Raw genomic sequence first — 24,925 nt, forward strand, 5'->3', positions numbered from 1 at the left:
TGGTCTGTGGTGTGGTCTGTGGTGTGTGATGTGATGTGATGTGGTGTGTGGTGTGATGTGATGTGGTGTGATGTGGTGTGGTGTGTGGTGTGATGTGATGTGGTGTGTGGTGTGATGTGATGTGGTGTGTGATGTTTTGTGATGTGGTGTGTGATGTGGTGTGTGATGTTTTGTGATGTGGTGTGTGATGTGGTGTGTGATGTGGTGTGATGTGGTGTGTGATGTGGTGTGATGTGTGATGTGGTGTGTGATGTGGTCTGTGGTGTGTGATGTGGTGGTCTGTGGTGTGTGATGTGATGTGGTGTGATGTGGTGTGATGTGGTGTGTGATGTGGTGTGATGTGGTGTGATGTGGTGTGTGATGTGGTGTGTGATGTGGTGTGATGTGGTGTGTGATGTGATGTGATGTGGTGTGATGTGGTGTGATGTGGTGTGTGATGTGGTGTGATGTGGTGTGTGATGTGATGTGATGTGATGTGATGTGGTGTGATGTGGTGTGTGATGTGGTGTGATGTGGTGTGTGATGTGATGTGATGTGGTGTGTGATGTGGTGTGATGTGGTGTGATGTGGTGTGTGATGTGGTGTGTGGTGTGATGTGGTGTGTGGTGTGATGTGATGTGGTGTGATGTGGTCTGTGGTGTGTGATGTGGTGTGTGATGTGGTGTGGTGTGTGATGTTTTGTGATGTGGTGTGTGATGTGGTGTGTGATGTGGTGTGGTGTGTGATGTTTTGTGATGTGGTGTGTGATGTGGTGTGTGATGTGGTGTGATGTGGTCTGTGGTGTGTGATGTGGTGTGTGATGTGGTGTGATGTGGTCTGTGGTGTGTGATGTGGTGTGATGTGGTCTGTGGTGTGTGATGTGGTGTGATGTGGTGTGTGATGTGGTGTGTGTTTGTTTACCTGACACTTTAAGAGAACTGTGATAGAATCAGTGAAATGCAGAAAGATTCTGTTTTGGATGCAGATATAACACACACACACACATTCATATTCAATTCAGTTTTATTTGTATAGAGCTTTTAACAACGGACATTGTCAAAAAGCAGTTTCACGGAAATAAATACATTCAGGATATAAATTGTAAATGTATAAATTTATCCCTAATGATCGAGTCAGAGGTGATGGTGGTGAGGAAAATCTCCCTGAGACGATATGAGGATACTGACACGGATAGTGCGATTATAAATCATTCCCTCTATAACTGTGTACTACATGGACAAATAGTGCAACCAGGAATTTCATTACAGTTTTCACATGAAGTCTGGTTTGTTAAATCTGTCCACTGATGGAGTCCTGAGTGCAAAACTGCTCTCTGCAACCGCAGCCCCAAAGCCACCACAGTACAACTGCCCATATGAGCCGCAATCCAAAGCCATCTATCAAAGCCATCTATCAAAGCCATCTATCAAAGCCATCTCCACGCCTCCCAAGCGGCACCGTCCCCAGCAATCCCACTGATCTTCAGGCCGTCCATGTGGAGCGAGCGATCTCCGACCGATGAGAACTCCAACCAGAAGCAGGGCACCAGGATGGACCAGGCAGGTCTGGAGAGCAGAAGGGGTCAGGATCACTGGTATCTCAGTATCTCGTATTACTGTCAGTCTCCTTGCTTTACACTCATATAAAATGTGGCAGCCTGACATAGACACAGGTCCTCACTTCACACCGGTCTGAATGAGGATGTGTCACTCTGAGAGAAATCAATCCCACAATCCTTTTAGTACACAAATGTTTAATAAACATTGAGGAGGAGAAATCAATAGAAATGCAATACGGTGATTATGTCATGAAATCTGATGAGAAACTATGAGCAACTATGGAGCAAAGGATACCATACAATAATATATACTGAGGGATTAGTGTTATTACTTATAACACACACACTAACTCCAACATTATCACACACACACACACTAAACCCAACTTTATCACACACACAAACTCACACACAAACTAACTCCAACTTTATTACACACACACACACTCTAACTCCAACTTTATCACAAACACACAAACCCGAACTTTATCACACACACACACACACACACACTACCCCCAACTTTATCACACACACACACACTAAACCCAACTTTGTAACACACACACTCTAACCCCAACTTTATCACACACACACACACTAATCCAAACTTTATCTCACACACACACACACACACTAAACCCAACTTTATTACACACACACTTTAACTCGAACTTTATCACACACACACACTAAACCCAACATTATCACACACACACACTCTAACTCCAACGTTATCACAAACACACTAACCCCAACTTTATCACACACACACACTAACCCCAACTTTATCACACACACACTAACTCCAACTTTATCACAAACACACTAACCCGAACTTTATCACACACACACTAACTCCAACTTTATCACACACACACTAAACCAAACTGTATCACACACACTAACCCCAACTTTATCACACACACACACACTAATCCAAACTTTATCACACACACACACACACACTAAACCCAACTTTATTACACACACACTTTAACTCGAACTTTATCACACACACACACTAAACCCAACATTATCACACACACTCTAACTCCAACTTTATCACAAACACACTAACCCCAACTTTATCACACACACACTAACCCCAACTTTATCACACACACACTAACCCCAACTTTATCACACACACACAAACCCGAACTTTATCACACACACACACACACACACACTACCCCCAACTTTATCACACACACACACACTAAACCCAACTTTGTAACACACACACTCTAACCCCAACTTTATCACACACACACACACTAATCCAAACTTTATCTCACACACACACACACACACTAAACCCAACTTTATTACACACACACTTTAACTCGAACTTTATCACACACACACACTAAACCCAACATTATCACACACACACACTCTAACTCCAACTTTATCACAAACACACTAACCCCAACTTTATCACACACACACACTAACCCCAACTTTATCACACACACACTAACTCCAACTTTATAACAAACACACTAACCCGAACTTTATCACACACACACTAACTCCAACTTTATCACAAACACACTAACCCCAACTTTATAACACACACACTAACTCCAACTTTATCACACACACACTAAACCAAACTGTATCACACACACTAACCCCAACTTTATCACACACACACACACTAATCCAAACTTTATCACACACACACACACACACTAAACCCAACTTTATTACACACACACTTTAACTCGAACTTTATCACACACACACACTAAACCCAACATTATCACACACACTCTAACTCCAACTTTATCACACACACACTAACCCCAACTTTATCACACACACACACTAACCCCAACTTTATCACACACACACTAACTCCAACTTTATCACAAACACACTAACCCCAACTTTATCCCACACACTAACTCCAACTTTATCACAAACACACTAACCCCAACTTTATCACACACACACTAACCCCAACTTTATAACACACACACTAACTCCAACTTTATCACAAACACACTAAACCAAACTGTATCACACACACACTAACCCCAACTTTATCACACACACACACACTAATCCAAACTTTATCACACACACACACACACACTAAACCCAACTTTATTACACACACACTTTAACTCGAACTTTATCACACACACACACTAAACCCAACATTATCACACACAATCTAACTCCAACTTTATCACAAACACACTAACCCCAACTTTATCACACACACACACTAACCCCAACTTTATCACACACACACTAACTCCAACTTTATCACAAACACACTAACCCCAACTTTATCCCACACACTAACTCCAACTTTATCACAAACACACTAACCCCAACTTTATCACACACACACACTAACCCCAACTTTATCACACACACACTAACTCCAACTTTATCACAAACACACTAACCCCAACTTTATCCCACACACTAACTCCAACTTTATCACAAACACACTAACCCCAACTTTATAACACACACACTAACTCCAACTTTATCACACACACACTAAACCAAACTGTATCACACACACTAAACCGAACTGTATCACACACACTAAACCCAATTGTATTGCACAAATTAGCACTAACTTTCACACACACACACACTAATCCCAACTTTATCACACACACTAAACCCAACTGTATCTCACACACTAACCACAACATTATGACAAACACACACACTAACCGCAACTTTATCACACAAATTAGCACTAACTTTCACAAACGCACACAGAAACTAACAGACACTAACCCCAACTTTATAACAAATACACTAACCCCAACTTTATCACACACACACTAACCGCAACTTTATCACACACACACTAACTCCAACTTTATCACACACACTAATTCCAACTTTATAACACACACACTAACCCCAACATTATCACACACACTAACCCCAAATTTATCACACACACTAACCCCAACTTTATCACAAACATTAAATCCAACTTTATCACACACATTAACTCCAACTTTATCACACACATATACACTAACGCCAACATTATCACACACACACACTAACGCCAACATTATCACACAGAAACACTAACCGCAACGTTATCACACACATTAACCCCAACTTTATCACACACACTAACCCCAACTTTATCGCACACACACACACTAACCCCAAATCTAACCCCAACTTTATTACACACACTAACCCCAACTTTATCACATACACTAACCCCAACGTTATCACACACACACACTAACCCCAACTTTATCACACACACACACTAACCCCAACTTTATCACACACACACTAACTCCAACTTTATCACAAACACACTAACCCGAACTTTATCACACACACACTAACTCCAACTTTATCACAAACACACTAACCCCAACTTTATAACACACACACTAACTCCAACTTTATCACACACACACTAAACCAAACTGTATCACACACACTAACCCCAACTTTATCACACACACACACACTAATCCAAACTTTATCACACACACACACACACACTAAACCCAACTTTATTACACACACACTTTAACTCGAACTTTATCACACACACACACTAAACCCAACATTATCACACACACTCTAACTCCAACTTTATCACAAACACACTAACCCCAACTTTATCACACACACACACACTAACCCCAACTTTATCACACACACACTAACTCCAACTTTATCACAAACACACTAACCCCAACTTTATCCCACACACTAACTCCAACTTTATCACAAACACACTAAACCAAACTGTATCACACACACACTAACCCCAACTTTATCACACACACACACACTAATCCAAACTTTATCACACACACACACACACACTAAACCCAACTTTATTACACACACACTTTAACTCGAACTTTATCACACACACACACTAAACCCAACATTATCACACACAATCTAACTCCAACTTTATCACAAACACACTAACCCCAACTTTATCACACACACACACTAACCCCAACTTTATCACACACACACTAACTCCAACTTTATCACAAACACACTAACCCCAACTTTATCCCACACACTAACTCCAACTTTATCACAAACACACTAACCCCAACTTTATAACACACACACTAACTCCAACTTTATCACACACACACTAAACCAAACTGTATCACACACACTAAACCGAACTGTATCACACACACTAAACCCAATTGTATTGCACAAATTAGCACTAACTTTCACACACACACACACTAATCCCAACTTTATCACACACACTAAACCCAACTGTATCTCACACACTAACCACAACATTATGACAAACACACACACTAACCGCAACTTTATCACACAAATTAGCACTAACTTTCACAAACGCACACAGAAACTAACAGACACTAACCCCAACTTTATAACAAATACACTAACCCCAACTTTATCACACACACACTAACCGCAACTTTATCACACACACACTAACTCCAACTTTATAACACACACACTAACCCCAACTTTATCACACACACTAACCCCAAATTTATCACACACACTAACCCCAACTTTATCACAAACATTAAATCCAACTTTATCACACACATTAACTCCAACTTTATCACACACATATACACTAACGCCAACATTATCACACACACACACTAACGCCAACATTATCACACAGAAACACTAACCGCAACGTTATCACACACATTAACCCCAACTTTATCACACACACTAACCCCAACTTTATCGCACACACACACACTAACCCCAAATCTAACCCCAACTTTATTACACACACTAACCCCAACTTTATCACATACACTAACCCCAACGTTATCACACACACACTAACCCCAACTTTATCACATAAATTAGCACTAACTTTCACACACACATGCACACACAAACACACACTAACCCCAACTTTATCGCACACACACACACTAACCCCAAATCTAACCCCAACTTTATTACACACACTAACCCCAACTTTATCACATACACTAACCCCAACGTTATCACACACACTAACCCCAACTTTATCACATAAATTAGCACTAACTTTCACACACACATGCACACACAAACACACACTAACCCCAACTTTATCGCACACACACACACTAACCCCAAATTTATAACACACACACTAACCCCAACTTTATCACACACACTCTAACCCCAACTTTATTACACACACTAACCCCAACTTTATCACACACACTCTAACCCCAACTTTATTACACACTCTAACCCCAACTTTATCACACACACTAACCCCAACTTTATCACACACACTAACCCCAACTTTATCACACACACATACACTAACCCCAACTTTATAACACACACTAACCCCAACTTTATCACACACACTAACTCCAACTTTATCACAAACACACTAACCCCAACTTTATCACACACACACACTAACCCCAACTTTATCCCACACACACACTAACCCCAACTTTATCACACACACACTAACTCCAACTTTATCACACACACACACACACACACTTTATCACACACACACACTAACTCCAACTTTATCACAAACACTAACCCCAATTTTATCACACACACACTAACCCCAACGTTATCCCACACACATACTAACCCAAACTTTATCCCACACACACTAACCCCAACTTTATCCCACAAACTAACCCCAACTTTGTCCCACACACACTAACCCCAACTTTATCCCACACACACTAACCCCAACTTTATCACACACACTAACCCCAACTTTGTCCCACACACACTAACCCCAACTTTATCCCACACACACTAACCCAAGCTTTATCACACACACACACTAACCCCAACTTTATGACACACATTAACCCCAACTTTATCCCACACACTAACCCCAACTTTATCCCACACACTAACTCCAACTTTATCCCACACACACTAACCCCAACTTTATCCCACACACACACTAACCCCAACTTTATCACACACACACTAACTCCAACTTTATCACACACACACACACACACACTTTATCACACACACACACTAACTCCAACTTTATCACAAACACTAACCCCAATTTTATCACACACACACTAACCCCAACTTTATCACACACACACTAACCCCAACTTTATCCCACACACACTAACCCCAACTTTATCACAAACACACTAACCCCAACTTTATAACACACATACTAACCCAAACTTTATCACACACACTAACCACAACTTTATCCCACACACATACTAACCCAAACTTTATCACACACACTAACCACAACTTTATCCCACACACTAACCCCAACCTTATCACACACACACTAACCCCAACTTTATCACACACACACACTAACCCCAACTTTATCACACACACACACACTAACCCCAACTTTATCACACAAACTAACTCCAACTTTATCACACACACACTAACCCCAACTTTATCACACACACACACACTAACCACAACTTTATCCCACACACTAACCCCAACTTTATCACACACACACTAACCCCAACTTTATCACACACATACACTAACCCCAACTTTATCACACACACACACACTAACCACAACTTTATCAGACACACACTAACCCCAACTTTATCACACACACTAACCCCAACTTTATCACACACACTAACCCCAACTTTATAACACACACTAACCCCAACTTTATCACACACACACACTAACCCCAACTTTATAACACACACTAACCCCAACTTTATCACACACACACACTAACCCCAACTTTATAACACACACTAACCCCAAATTTATCACACACACACACTAACCCCAACATTATAACACACACACTAACCCCAACTTAATAACACACACTAACTCCAACTTTATCACACACACTAACCGCAACTTTATCACACACACTAACCCCAACTTTATCACACACACACACTAACCCCAACTTTATAACACACACTAACCCCAAATTTATCACACACACACACTAACCCCAACATTATAACACACACACTAACCCCAACTTTATAACACACACTAACTCCAACTTTATCCCACACACACTAACCCCAACTTTATCCCACACACACACTAACCCCAACTTTATCACACACACACTAACTCCAACTTTATCACACACACACACACACACACTTTATCACACACACACACTAACTCCAACTTTATCACAAACACTAACCCCAATTTTATCACACACACACTAACCCCAACTTTATCACACACACACTAACCCCAACTTTATCCCACACACATACTAACCCAAACTTTATCACACACACTAACCACAACTTTATCCCACACACATACTAACCCAAACTTTATCACACACACTAACCACAACTTTATCCCACACACTAACCCCAACCTTATCACACACACACTAACCCCAACTTTATCACACACACACACTAACCCCAACTTTATCACACACACACACACTAACCCCAACTTTATCACACAAACTAACTCCAACTTTATCACACACACACTAACCCCAACTTTATCACACACACACACACTAACCACAACTTTATCCCACACACTAACCCCAACTTTATCACACACACACTAACCCCAACTTTATCACACACATACACTAACCCCAACTTTATCACACACACACACACTAACCACAACTTTATCAGACACACACTAACCCCAACTTTATCACACACACTAACCCCAACTTTATCACACACACACACTAACCCCAACTTTATAACACACACTAACCCCAACTTTATCACACACACACACTAACCCCAACTTTATAACACACACTAACCCCAAATTTATCACACACACACACTAACCCCAACATTATAACACACACACTAACCCCAACTTAATAACACACACTAACTCCAACTTTATCACACACACTAACCGCAACTTTATCACACACACTAACCCCAACTTTATCACACACACACACTAACCCCAACTTTATAACACACACTAACCCCAAATTTATCACACACACACTAACCCCAACATTATAACACACACACTAACCCCAACTTTATAACACACACTAACTCCAACTTTATCACACACACACTAACCCCAACTTTATCACACACACTAACTCCAAATTTATCACACACACACTAACCCCAACTTTATCACACACACACTCTAACCCCAACTTTATCACACACACACTAACCCCAACTTTATCACACACACTAACCCCAACTTTATCACACACTCTAACCCCAACTTTATCACACACTCTAACCCCAACTTTATCACACACTCTAACCCCAACTTTATCCCACACACACTAACCCCAACTTTATCACACACTCTAACCCCAACTTTATCCCACACACACTAACCCCAACGTTATCACACACTAACCCCAACTTTATCACACACACTAACCCCAACTTTATCACACACACATACACTAACCCCAACTTTATCCCACACACACTAACCCCAACGTTATCACACACACTAGCCCCAACTTTATGACACACACACTAACCCCAACTTTATCACACACTCTAACCCCAACTTTATCACACACACACTAACCATAACTTTATCACACACACTAACCCCAACTTTATCCCACACACACACTAACCCCAACTTTATCACACACACACTAACCCCAACTTTATCACACACACACTAACCCCAACTTTATCACACACACACTAACCCCAACTTTATCCCACACACACACTAACCCCAACTTTATAACACACACACTAACTCCAACTTTATCACACACACTAACCCAAACTTTATCACACACACACTAACCCCAACTTTATCACACACACTAACCCAAACTTTATCCCACACACACTAACCATAACTTTATCACACACACTAACCCCAACATTATAACACACACACTAACCCCAACTTAATAACACACACTAACTCCAACTTTATCACACACACTAACCGCAACTTTATCACACACACTAACCCCAACTTTATCACACACACACACTAACCCCAACTTTATAACACACACTAACCCCAAATTTATCACACACACACTAACCCCAACATTATAACACACACACTAACCCCAACTTTATAACACACACTAACTCCAACTTTATCACACACACTAACCGCAACTTTATCACACACACTAACCCCAACTTTATCACACACACACTAACCCCAACTTTATCACACACACTAACTCCAAATTTATCACACACACACTAACCCCAACTTTATCACACACACACTCTAACCCCAACTTTATCACACACACACTAACCCCAACTTTATCACACACTCTAACCCCAACTTTATCACACACTCTAACCCCAACTTTATCACACACTCTAACCCCAACTTTATCCCACACACACTAACCCCAACTTTATCACACACACTCTAACCCCAACTTTATCCCACACACACTAACCCCAACGTTATCACACACTAACCCCAACTTTATCACACACACTAACCCCAACTTTATCACACACACATACACTAACCCCAACTTTATCCCACACACACTAACCCCAACGTTATCACACACACTAGCCCCAACTTTATGACACACACACTAACCCCAACTTTATCACACACTCTAACCCCAACTTTATCACACACACACTAACCATAACTTTATCACACACACTAACCCCAACTTTATCCCACACACACACTAACCCCAACTTTATCACACACACACTAACCCCAACTTTATCACACACACACTAACCCCAACTTTATCACACACAGACTAACTCCAACTTTATCCCACACACTAACCCAAACTTTATCACACACACACTAACCCCAACTTTATCACACACACTAACCCAAACTTTATCACACACACACTAACCCCAACTTTATCACACACACACTAACCCCAACTTTATCACACACAGACTAACTCCAACTTTATCACACACACTAACCCAAACTTTATCACACACACTAACCCCAACTTTATCACACACACTAACCCCAACTTTATCACACACACACTAACCCCAACTTTATCCCACACACTAACCCCAACTTTATCACACACACACTAACCCCAACTTTATCCCACACACTAACCCAAACTTTATCACACACACACTAACCCCAACTTTATCACACACACACTAACCCCAACTTTATCACACACAGACTAACTCCAACTTTATCCCACACACACTAACCCCAACTTTATAACACACACTAATCCAATCTTTATCCCACACTCTAACCCCAACTTTATCACACACACACTAACCCCAACTTTATCCCACACTCTAACCCCAACTTTATCCCACACACACTAACCCCAACTTTATTACACACTCTAACCCCAACTTTATCCCACACACTAACCCAAACTTTATCACACACACACTAACCCCAACTTTATCCCACACTCTAACCCCAACTTTATCCCACACACACTAACCCCAACTTTATCCCACACTCTAACCCCAACTTTATCCCACACACACTAACCCCAACTTTATCCCACACACTAACCCAAACTTTATCACACACACACTAACCCCAACTTTATCACACACACACTAACCCCAACTTTATCACACACAGACTAACTCCAACTTTATCCCACACACACTAACCCCAACTTTATAACACACACTAACCCAATCTTTATCCCACACTCTAACCCCAACTTTATCACAGACACACTAACCCCAACTTTATCACACACACTAACCCCAACTTTATCACACACACTAACCCCAACTTTATCACACACACACTAATTCCAACTTTATAACACACACACTAACCCCAACTTTATAACACACACTAACCCCAACTTTATCCCACACACACACTAACCCCAACTTTATCACACACACACACACACTAAACCCAACTTTATTACACACACACTTTAACTCGAACTTTATCACACACACACACTAAACCCAACATTATCACACACACACACTCTAACTCCAACTTTATCACAAACACACTAACCCCAACTTTATCACACACACACACTAACCCCAACTTTATCACACACACACTAACTCCAACTTTATCACAAACACACTAACCCGAACTTTATCACACACACACTAACTCCAACTTTATCACAAACACACTAACCCCAACTTTATAACACACACACTAACTCCAACTTTATCACACACACACTAAACCAAACTGTATCACACACACTAACCCCAACTTTATCACACACACACACACTAACCCCAACTTTATCACACACACACACACACACTAAACCCAACTTTATTACACACACACTTTAACTTGAACTTTATCACACACACACACTAAACCCAACATTATCACACACACTCTAACTCCAACTTTATCACAAACACACTAACCCCAACTTTATCACACACACACACTAACCCCAACTTTATCACACACACACTAACTCCAACTTTATCACAAACACACTAACCCCAACTTTATCCCACACACTAACTCCAACTTTATCACAAACACACTAACCCCAACTTTATAACACACACACTAACTCCAACTTTATCACAAACACACTAAACCAAACTGTATCACACACACACTAACCCCAACTTTATCACACACACACACACTAATCCAAACTTTATCACACACACACACACACACTAAACCCAACTTTATTACACACACACTTTAACTCGAACTTTATCACACACACACACTAAACCCAACATTATCACACACAATCTAACTCCAACTTTATCACAAACACACTAACCCCAACTTTATCACACACACACACTAACCCCAACTTTATCACACACACACTAACTCCAACTTTATCACAAACACACTAACCCCAACTTTATAACACACACACTAACTCCAACTTTATCACACACACACTAAACCGAACTGTATCACACACACTAAACCCAATTGTATTGCACAAATTAGCACTAACTTTCACACACACACACACTAATCCCAACTTTATCACACACACTAAACCCAACTGTATCTCACACACTAACCACAACATTATGACAGACACACACACTAACCGCAACTTTATCACACAAATTAGCACTAACTTTCACAAACGCACACAGAAACTAACAGACACTAACCCCAACTTTATAACAAATACACTAACCCCAACTTTATCACACACACACTAACCGCAACTTTATCACACACACACTAACTCCAACTTTATCACACACACTAATTCCAACTTTATAACACACACACTAACCCCAACTTTATCACACACACTAACCCCAAATTTATCACACACACTAACCCCAACTTTATCACAAACATTAAATCCAACTTTATCACACACATTAACTCCAACTTTATCACACACATATACACTAACGCCAACATTATCACACACACACACTAACGCCAACATTATCACACAGAAACACTAACCGCAACGTTATCACACACATTAACCCCAACTTTATCACACACACTAACCCCAACTTTATCGCACACACACACACTAACCCCAAATCTAACCCCAACTTTATTACACACACTAACCCCAACTTTATCACATACACTAACCCCAACGTTATCACACACACACACTAACCCCAACTTTATCACATAAATTAGCACTAACTTTCACACACACATGCACACACAAACACACACTAACCCCAACTTTATCGCACACACACACACTAACCCCAAATTTATAACACACACACTAACCCCAACTTTATCACACACACTCTAACCCCAACTTTATTACACACACTAACCCCAACTTTATCACACACACTAACCCCAACTTTATCAGACACACTAACCCCAACTTTATCACACACACATACACTAACCCCAACTTTATAACACACACTAACCCCAACTTTATAACACACACACTAACTCCAACTTTATCACAAACACACTAACCCCAACTTTATCACACACACACACTAACCCCAACTTTATCCCACACACACACTAACCCCAACTTTATCACACACACACTAACTCCAACTTTATCACACACACACACACACACACTTTATCACACACACACACTAACTCCAACTTTATCACAAACACTAACCCCAATTTTATCACACACACACTAACCCCAACGTTATCCCACACACACTAACCCAAACTTTATCACACACACTAACCCCAACTTTATCCCACACACACTAACCCCAACTTTATCCCACAAACTAACCCCAACTTTGTCCCACACACACTAACCCCAACTTTATCCCACACACACTAACCCCAACTTTATCACACACACTAACCCCAACTTTGTCCCACACACACTAACCCCAACTTTATCCCACACACACTAACCCCAACTTTATGACACACATTAACCCCAACTTTATCACACGCACACTAACCCCAACTTTATCCCACACACATACTAATCCAAACTTTATCACACACACTAACCCCAACTTTATCCCACACACACTAACCCCAACTTTATCCCACACACACACTAACCCCAACTTTATCACACACACACTAACTCCAACTTTATCACACACACACACACACACACACTTTATCACACACACACACTAACTCCAACTTTATCACAAACACTAACCCCAATTTTATCACACACACACTAACCCCAACTTTATCACACACACACACTAACCCCAACTTTATCCCACACACATACTAACCCAAACTTTATCACACACACTAACCACAACTTTATCCCACACACATACTAACCCAAACTTTATCACACACACTAACCACAACTTTATCCCACACACTAACCCCAACTTTATCACACACACACTAACCCCAAGTTTATCACACACACACACTAACCCCAACTTTATCACACACACACACACTAACCACAACTTTATCAGACACACACTAACCCCAACTTTATCACACACACTAACCCCAACTTTATCACACACACTAACCCCAACTTTATAACACACACTAACCCCAACTTTATCACACACACACACTAACCCCAACTTTATAACACACACTAACCCCAACTTTATCACACACACACACTAACCCCAACTTTATCACACACACTAACTCCAACTTTATCACACACATCAACTCCAACTTTATCACACACACATACACTAACCCCAACTTTATCACACACACACTAACCCCAACTTTATCACACACACACTAACCCCAACTTTATCACACACACACTAACCCCAACTTTATCCCACACACTAACCCCAACTTTATAACACACTCTAACCCCAACTTTATCACACACACACACTAACCCCAACTTTATCACACACAAACACTAACCCCAACTTTATCACACACACTAACCCCAACTTTGTCACACACACACACTAACCCCAACTTTATCACACACACACTCTAACCCCAACTTTATCACACACACACACTAACCCCAACTTTATCACACACACTAACCCCAACTTTGTCAAACACACTAACCCCAACTTTATCACACACTAACTCCATCTTTATCACACACACACTAACCCCAACTTTATCACACACACTAACCCCAACTTTATCACACACACTAACCCCAACTTTATCCCACACTCTAACCCCAACTTTATCACACACACACACTAACCCCAACTTTATCACACACACTAACCCCAACTTTATCACACACACACACTAACCCCAACTTTATCACACACACACTAACCCCAACTTCATCACACACACACTAACCCCAACTTTATCACACACACTAACTCCAACTTTATCACACACACTAACCACAACTTTATCACACACACTAACCCCAACTTTATCACACACACACTAACCCCAACTTTATCACACACACACTAACCCCAACTTTATCCCACACACTAACCCCAACTTTATCACACACACACTAACCCCAACTTTATAACACACACACACTAACCCCAACTTTATAACACACACACTCTAACCCCAACTTTATCACACACACACACTAACCCCAACTTTATCACACACACACTAACCCCAACTTTATCAAACACACTAACCCCAACTTTATCACACACTAACTCCATCTTTATCACACACACACTAACCCCAACTTTATCACACACACTAACCCCAACTTTATCACACACACTAACCCCAACTTTATCCCACACTCTAACCCCAACTTTATCACACACACACACTAACCCCAACTTTATCACACACACTAACCCCAACTTTATCACACACACACACACACTAACCCCAACTTTATCACACACACTAACCCCAACTTTATCACACACACACACACACACACACACTAGCTCCAACTTTATAACACACACTAACTCCATCTTTATCACACACACTAACCCCAACTTTATCACACACACTAACTCCATCTTTGTAACACACACTAACCCCAACTTTATCACACACACACTAACCCCAACTTTATCACACACACTAACCCCAACTTTATCACACACACACTAACCCCAACTTTATCACACACACACTAACTCCAACTTTATCACACACACACTAACTCCAACTTTATTACACACACACTAACTCCATCTTTGTAACACACACACTAACTCCATCTTTGTAACACACACTAACCCCAACTTTATCACACACACTAACCCCAACTTTATCACACACACACTAACTCCATCTTTGTAACACACACTAACCCCAACTTTATCACACACACACTAACCCCAACTTTATAACACACACACACACTAACTTCAACTTTATCACACATACTAACCCCAACTTTATCACTCACACTAACCCCAACTTTATCACACACACTAACCCCAACTTTATCACACACAAACTAACCCCAACTTTATCACACACACACTAAACCCAACTTTATCACACACACACTAACTCCATCTTTGTAACACACACTAACCCTAACTTTATCACACACACACTAACCCCAACTTTATCACACACACTAACCCCAACTTTATCCCACACACACTAACCCCAACTTTATCACACACACACTAACCCCAACTTTATCACACACACTAACCGCAACTTTATCACACACACTAACCCAAACTTTATCACACACACACTAACCCCAACTTTATCACACACACACTAACCCCAACTTCATCACACACACACTAACCCCAACTTTATCACACACACTAACTCCAACTTTATCACACACATCAACTCCAACTTTATCACACACACTAACCACAACTTTATCACACACACACTAACCCCAACTTTATCACACACACACTAACCCCAACTTTATCACACACACACTAACCCCAACTTTATCCCACACACTAACCCCAACTTTATCACACACACTAACCCCAACTTTATCACACACACACTAACCCCAACTTCATCACACACACACACTAACCCCAACTTTATCACACACACACTAACCCCAACTTTATCAAACACACTAACCCCAACTTTATCACACACTAACTCCATCTTTATCACACACACACTAACCCCAACTTTATCACACACACTAACCCCAACTTTATCACACACACTAACCCCAACTTTATCCCACACTCTAACCCCAACTTTATCACACACACACACTAACCCCAACTTTATCACACACACTAACCCCAACTTTATCACACACAAACACACACACTAACCCCAACTTTATAACACACTCTAACCCCAACTTTATAACACACTCTAACCCCAACTTTATCACACACACACTAACCCCAACTTCATCACACACACACACTAACCCCAACTTTATCACACACACACTAACCCCAACTTTATCAAACACACTAACCCCAACTTTATCACACACTAACTCCATCTTTATCACACACACACTAACCCCAACTTTATCACACACACTAACCCCAACTTTATCACACACACTAACCCCAACTTTATCCCACACTCTAACCCCAACTTTATCACACACACACACTAACCCCAACTTTATCACACACACTAACCCCAACTTTATCACACACAAACACACACACTAACCCCAACTTTATCACACACACACACACACACTAACCCCAACTTTATCACACACACTAACCCCAACTTTATCACACACACACACACACACACACACACTAGCTCCAACTTTATAACACACACTAACTCCATCTTTATCACACACACTAACCCCAACTTTATCACACACACACTAACTCCATCTTTGTAACACACACTAACCCCAACTTTATCACACACACACTAACCCCAACTTTATCACACACACTAACCCCAACTTTATCACACACACACTAACCCCAACTTTATCACACACACACTAACTCCAACTTTATCACACACACACTAACTCCAACTTTATTACACACACACTAACTCCATCTTTGTAACACACACACTAACTCCATCTTTGTAACACACACTAACCCCAACTTTATCACACACACTAACCCCAACTTTATCACACACACACTAACTCCATCTTTGTAACACACACTAACCCCAACTTTATCACACACACACTAACCCCAACTTTATAACACACACACACACACACTAACTTCAACTTTATCACACATACTAACCCCAACTTTATCACACACACTAACCCCAACTTTATAACACACACTAACCCCAACTTTATCACACACAAACTAACCCCAACTTTATCACACACACACTAACCCCAACTTTATCACACACACACTAACTCCATCTTTGTAACACACACTAACCCTAACTTTATCACACACACACTAACCCCAACTTTATCACACACACTAACCCCAACTTTATCCCACACACACTAACCCCAACTTTATCACACACACACTAACCCCAACTTTATCACACACACTAACCCCAACTTTATAACACACTCTAACCCCAACTTTATCACACACACACACTAACCCCAACTTTATCACACACACACTAACCCCAACTTTATCAAACACACTAACCCCAACTTTATCACACACTAACTCCATCTTTATCACACACACACTAACCCCAACTTTATCACACACACTAACCCCAACTTTATCACACACACTAACCCCAACTTTATCCCACACTCTAACCCCAACTTTATCACACACACACACTAACCCCAACTTTATCACACACACTAACCCCAACTTTATCACACACACTAACCCCAACTTTATCACACACACACACACTAACCACAACTTTATCACACACACACTAGCTCCAACTTTATAACACACACTAACTCCATCTTTATCACACACACTAACCCCAACTTTATCACACACACACTAACTCCATCTTTGTAACACACACTAACCCCAACTTTATCACACACACACTAACCCCAACTTTATAACACACACACACACACACTAACTTCAACTTTATCACACATACTAACCCCAACTTTATCACACACACTAACCCCAACTTTATCACACACACTAACCCCAACTTTATCACACACACACTAACTCCAACTTTATTACACACACACTAACTCCATCTTTGTAACACACACTAACCCCAACTTTATCACACACACTAACCCCAACTTTATCACACACACACTAACTCCATCTTTGTAACACACACTAACCCCAACTTTATCACACACACACTAACCCCAACTTTATAACACACACACACACACACTAACTTCAACTTTATCACACATACTAACCCCAACTTTATCACACACACTAACCCCAACTTTATCACACACACTAACCCCAACTTTATCACACACAAACTAACCCCAACTTTATCACACACACACTAACCCCAACTTTATCACACACACACTAACTCCATCTTTGTAACACACACTAACCCTAACTTTATCACACACACACTAACCCCAACTTTATCACACACACTAACCCCAACTTTATCCCACACACTAACCCCAACTTTATCACACACACACTAACCCCAACTTTATCACACACACTAACCCCAACTTTATCCCACACACACTAACCCCAACTTTATCACACACACACTAACTCCATCTTTATCCCACACACTAACCCCAACTTTATCACACACACTAACCCCAACTTTATCACACACACACTAACCCCAACTTTATCACACACACTAACCCCAACTTTATCACACACACACTAACCCCAACTTTATCACACACACACTAACTCCATCTTTATCCCACACACACACTAACCACAACTTTATCCCACACACTAACCCCAACTTTATCACACACACACTAACCCCAACTTTATCACACACACACTAACTCCATCTTTATCCCACACACACACTAACCACAACTTTATCCCACACACTAACCACAACTTTATCACACACACTAACCCCAACTTTATCACACACACTAACTCCAACTTTATCACACACACACTAACCCCAACCTTATCACACACACACACACTAACTCCAACTTTATCACACACACACTAACTCCATCTTTATCCCACACACTAACTCCAACTTTATCACACACACTAACTCCAACTTTATCACACACACACTAAACCCAACTTTATCACAAACACACACTAACCCCAACTTTATCACAAACACACACACTAACCCCAACTTTATCACACACACACACTAACCCCAACTTTATCACACACACACTAACCCCAACTTTATCACAAACACACACACTAACCCCAACTTTATCACACACACACTAACCCCAACTTTATCACACACACACTAACCCCAACTTTATCACACACACACTAACCCCAACTTTATCCCACACACTAACCCCAACTTTATCACACACACTAACTCCAACTTTATCACACACACTAACCCCAACTTTATCACACACACTAACCCCAACTTTATCACACACACTAACCCCAACTTTATCACAAACACACACACACACACACACACACACTAACCCAACTTTATCACAACTTTAACTCCGTCTTTATCACACACACACACACACTCTTACCCCAACTCTCTCATGCAATGCAGTATCACAGTGTGAGTTTTATATTATTAATCTCAGCGACAGTTCTCTCAAACTTTCATGGACTGCTAAACGGAATTACAGAATTCTCTTTTCCGGGAAGGAGACGTTTTCTTAAATTTATCCACAGTAATACACAGTGGTCTTAGGTTGCCTATCGAATGAGACAGAGCTGATCTCACAGCCTACCTAGGCTCCCTCCTCACAAATGAAACACAGCCCATGTGAACGATCCTGCCTGTTGAATATCACATCACTGATTATTGGGTCCTGGCTCATGACATAGACACACTGTGTGTGTTACTAGATCTTCCCTCACACGGAAGGAGCATCATGCCTCAGACCTGTACACCATGCAGCACACACACACACACACACACACACATATCCCAATCACAGAAAACGAATGAACAGCAGGACGAGTCAGTGAAAGCTCACACACACACATAATGATTTCCACTTATCCTCTATAACACACCCTCTCTCACTCTCTCACTCCATTTCCCGCCATCCTCACACACACACACACACACACACACACACGGATCTTACCTTGGTGGTCACTATGCAGAGGCAGTCCATGGTAGGACTGAGAGAGGCCAGGTGATGCCGTCTCCCTCCCCCCTCCCTCCCTCACTCCCTCGTTCCCTCACTCCCTCCCTCCGTCTGACTGCCAGACCCTTCTTCTCCACAACGCCTCTCTTGTCTCACACATAAACAGTCGAACGAGCCAAAGAGAGAGAAGGAGGTGGGTACAATGAAGCCCGAGAGGGAGGGAGAGAGAGAGAGCGAGAGAGAAAGGATTGAACGGAAGGAGAGATGGACACACAGCATGTGTATGTGTGAGTGAGGGAGATAGAGGGTGACGGTTGTCATGGCAGCAAACAGCTGTTGCACTGGTAAGTGTGCAGTTGTTGCCATAGAGACTAATGTCCGTCACTATACTGTGGTGCTGCTCTGGCCATCACTGCAGTCCGCATCACTGTGTGTGTGTGTGTGTGTGTGTGTGTGTGTGTGTGTGTGCTCAACCAGTCACAGCCCCAGAAGCTCCGCCCTCAGCACAGAGGGTCTGATACCTTTTTTACACAAGATTCAGTTGCAATCTGATTGGCTGTCTGTGTTTCTGTACAGACAGGTTTCATTTAGGAACACTTAGTGAAAAATAGTCACACCCAGCAACCTTCACACATTTTACATAGCTACGCATTTTAACCCCGGAACACGCTGCTACGAGTTACCAGTATGCTTCCATAAGAAAAAACATCTGGGGCTGATCACTTGCCATTGATCAGGTGTCCACCTGTGAAAGTTGTTGTCCCTGTTTTATCTGTTGGTTTGTACATCACCTACACCAAACATCTCCAACATCACCAAACATCTCCAACATCATCAAACATCACCAAACATCTCAAACATCGCCAAACATCCCCAATATCACCAAACATCTCCAACATCACCAAACATCTCCAACCTCACCAATCATCACAAAACATCTCAAACATCACCAAACATCTCCAACCTCACCAATCATCACCAAACATCTCCAACATCACCAAACATCTCCAACCTCGCCAATCATCACCAAACATCTCCGACATCACCAAACATCTCCAACCTCACCAATCATCACAAAACATCTCAAACATCACCAAACATCTCCAACCTCACCAATCATCACCAAACATCTCCGACATCACCAAACATCTCCAACCTCGCCAATCATCACCAAACATCTCCGACATCACCAAACATCTCCAACCTCACCAATCATCACAAAACATCTCAAACATCACCAAACATCTCCAACCTCACCAATCATCACCAAACATCTCCGACATCACCAAACATCTCCAACCTCCCCAATCATCACCAAACATCTCGAACATCACCAAACATCTCCAACATCGCCAAACATCACCAGTCATCACCAAACATCTCCAACATCACCAAACATCTCCAACATCACCAATCTTCATCATACATCGCCAAACATCTCCAACATCGCCAATCATCACCAATTATTCTGAAGAACATTCAGACTTTTAAACCGATGTTGTGTTTTATTAACATATACAGTATTTATAATACACATATACGTGCAAACTCTAATTGACTTGCCACTTGAACACACACACTATTACCTGGGGGCCTGTTGTAGGTAGCTGTACTGGTGTTTGATTTTCACACACTGTGAGTTCATAAAACTCCTGAATATCTGCATACACACACATACACACACACACATACACACACAGAGAAAGAAAGAACAGTCATGCTTTATACCTCAGAAAATATTTTTGTCACAAAACATTTTCAAGCACAAAACAGAAGCCACTAAGCAGTGACGGCTCCGCCCCTCGTAGGAAGAGAGTTTCCTAATCTGGTGTGATTCTGGTTATATCCTAATCTCACAATCTCACTAATCTGTGTGTGTGTGTGTGTGTGTGTGTCTGTGTCTGTGTGTGTGTTTATACACACCCAGCAGGGCCTGGAACAGGTCGCTCTGAAAGACGTGCAGCAGTCTCTCGGCTCTCACCCTGAACACTTCACCTGCTGCCGACTGACACGCCTCCATCACCAACAGAGCACGCTCTGTATCTACACACACACACACGCACACACACATACACACACACATGCATGCACACACACACACACGCATGCACACACACACGTACATACGTTAAAAAAATAAAAATGTGTCAAGATGAAATGTTACAGAAATAACATTCCTACAACATTCTGAAAATGTGTTTTGGTAACGGATTGCTAACACATCTTTCCCAGTTACACACAAACATTGTGTTAATTTTATTACAACTAAAATGTATGTTTCGTAAAAAATCATCTCAGAAGATCCTGGACCCTTAATAGCTTGAATCAAAATTTCTGCAAAAGTTGAGTAGTTAGGAGTGGGCGTGGCCAAGAATCAGCACTCACATCTACGTGAACAAACAGGAAGTGCTGAACGGATCAGCATCACTCGAGTCACGAAAACACGCAGATTTCTGCTCACTAAGTGCACGTCACTACGGGAGGTGAAGAGTGCACACTACGAAGTGAACAAGTGCCTAATTTAGTCATCTGTCCTATTTACACACACACACACACACATACTGACCTTCCCGTTTCAGAGGCATGTCACCGGCCTGCTCATCTCCACAACGATCTTCAATTTCTCTCTCTCTCACTCTCTCTCTCACACACAAACACACACACACTTAAACCTCTTTAGGGATTAGTGTGTTAGTGATTTGAGGCACTGCTGGGAATTGTAGTCCCTACATGCCTTTTCCCTCCACATCTCATGATTACTACATCACATCATTAGCGTGCTGTCTGGCTAGTTTGCTGATAGTTTAGCGTGCTAAGTGACCGATTTGTAACAGGTTGAGTGCCACATAAAGCGCAGCTCCTCACGTACGTCTGTCTGGGTGATAAGAGGCGTTTCAGATACCTGTGTGTCTGACACTACGTTCACACTAGCAACCTACAGCGACAAGCTTCTACATTTCAATCAT

General features: G+C 41.4%; 1 protein-coding gene across 2 annotated transcripts in view; it reads right to left on the bottom strand.

Moving 5' to 3' along the window:
- Positions 1-24,925, bottom strand: part of dlg4b (discs, large homolog 4b (Drosophila)) — a 60,130-nt gene that overhangs the window by 33,958 nt on the left and 1,247 nt on the right. Inside the window, exons 2-3 of one of the 2 annotated variants that reach the window (XM_053240501.1) lie at positions 23,883-24,002; positions 23,546-23,619 (exon numbers count right to left, since the gene is read on the bottom strand). In XM_053240501.1, coding sequence (XP_053096476.1) covers positions 23,546-23,619; positions 23,883-23,979 — 171 coding nt within the window. In that variant the 5' untranslated portion in view covers positions 23,980-24,002. Of the gene's footprint in view, positions 1-21,956; positions 22,024-23,545; positions 23,620-23,882; positions 24,003-24,925 lie in introns of those variants that run through there. The other variant, XM_053240502.1, reaches the window with a different exon arrangement.

Source organism: Pangasianodon hypophthalmus, chromosome 16 (genome assembly GCF_027358585.1).
Source record: "Pangasianodon hypophthalmus isolate fPanHyp1 chromosome 16, fPanHyp1.pri, whole genome shotgun sequence".
Taxonomy (NCBI): Eukaryota; Metazoa; Chordata; class Actinopteri; order Siluriformes; family Pangasiidae; genus Pangasianodon; species Pangasianodon hypophthalmus.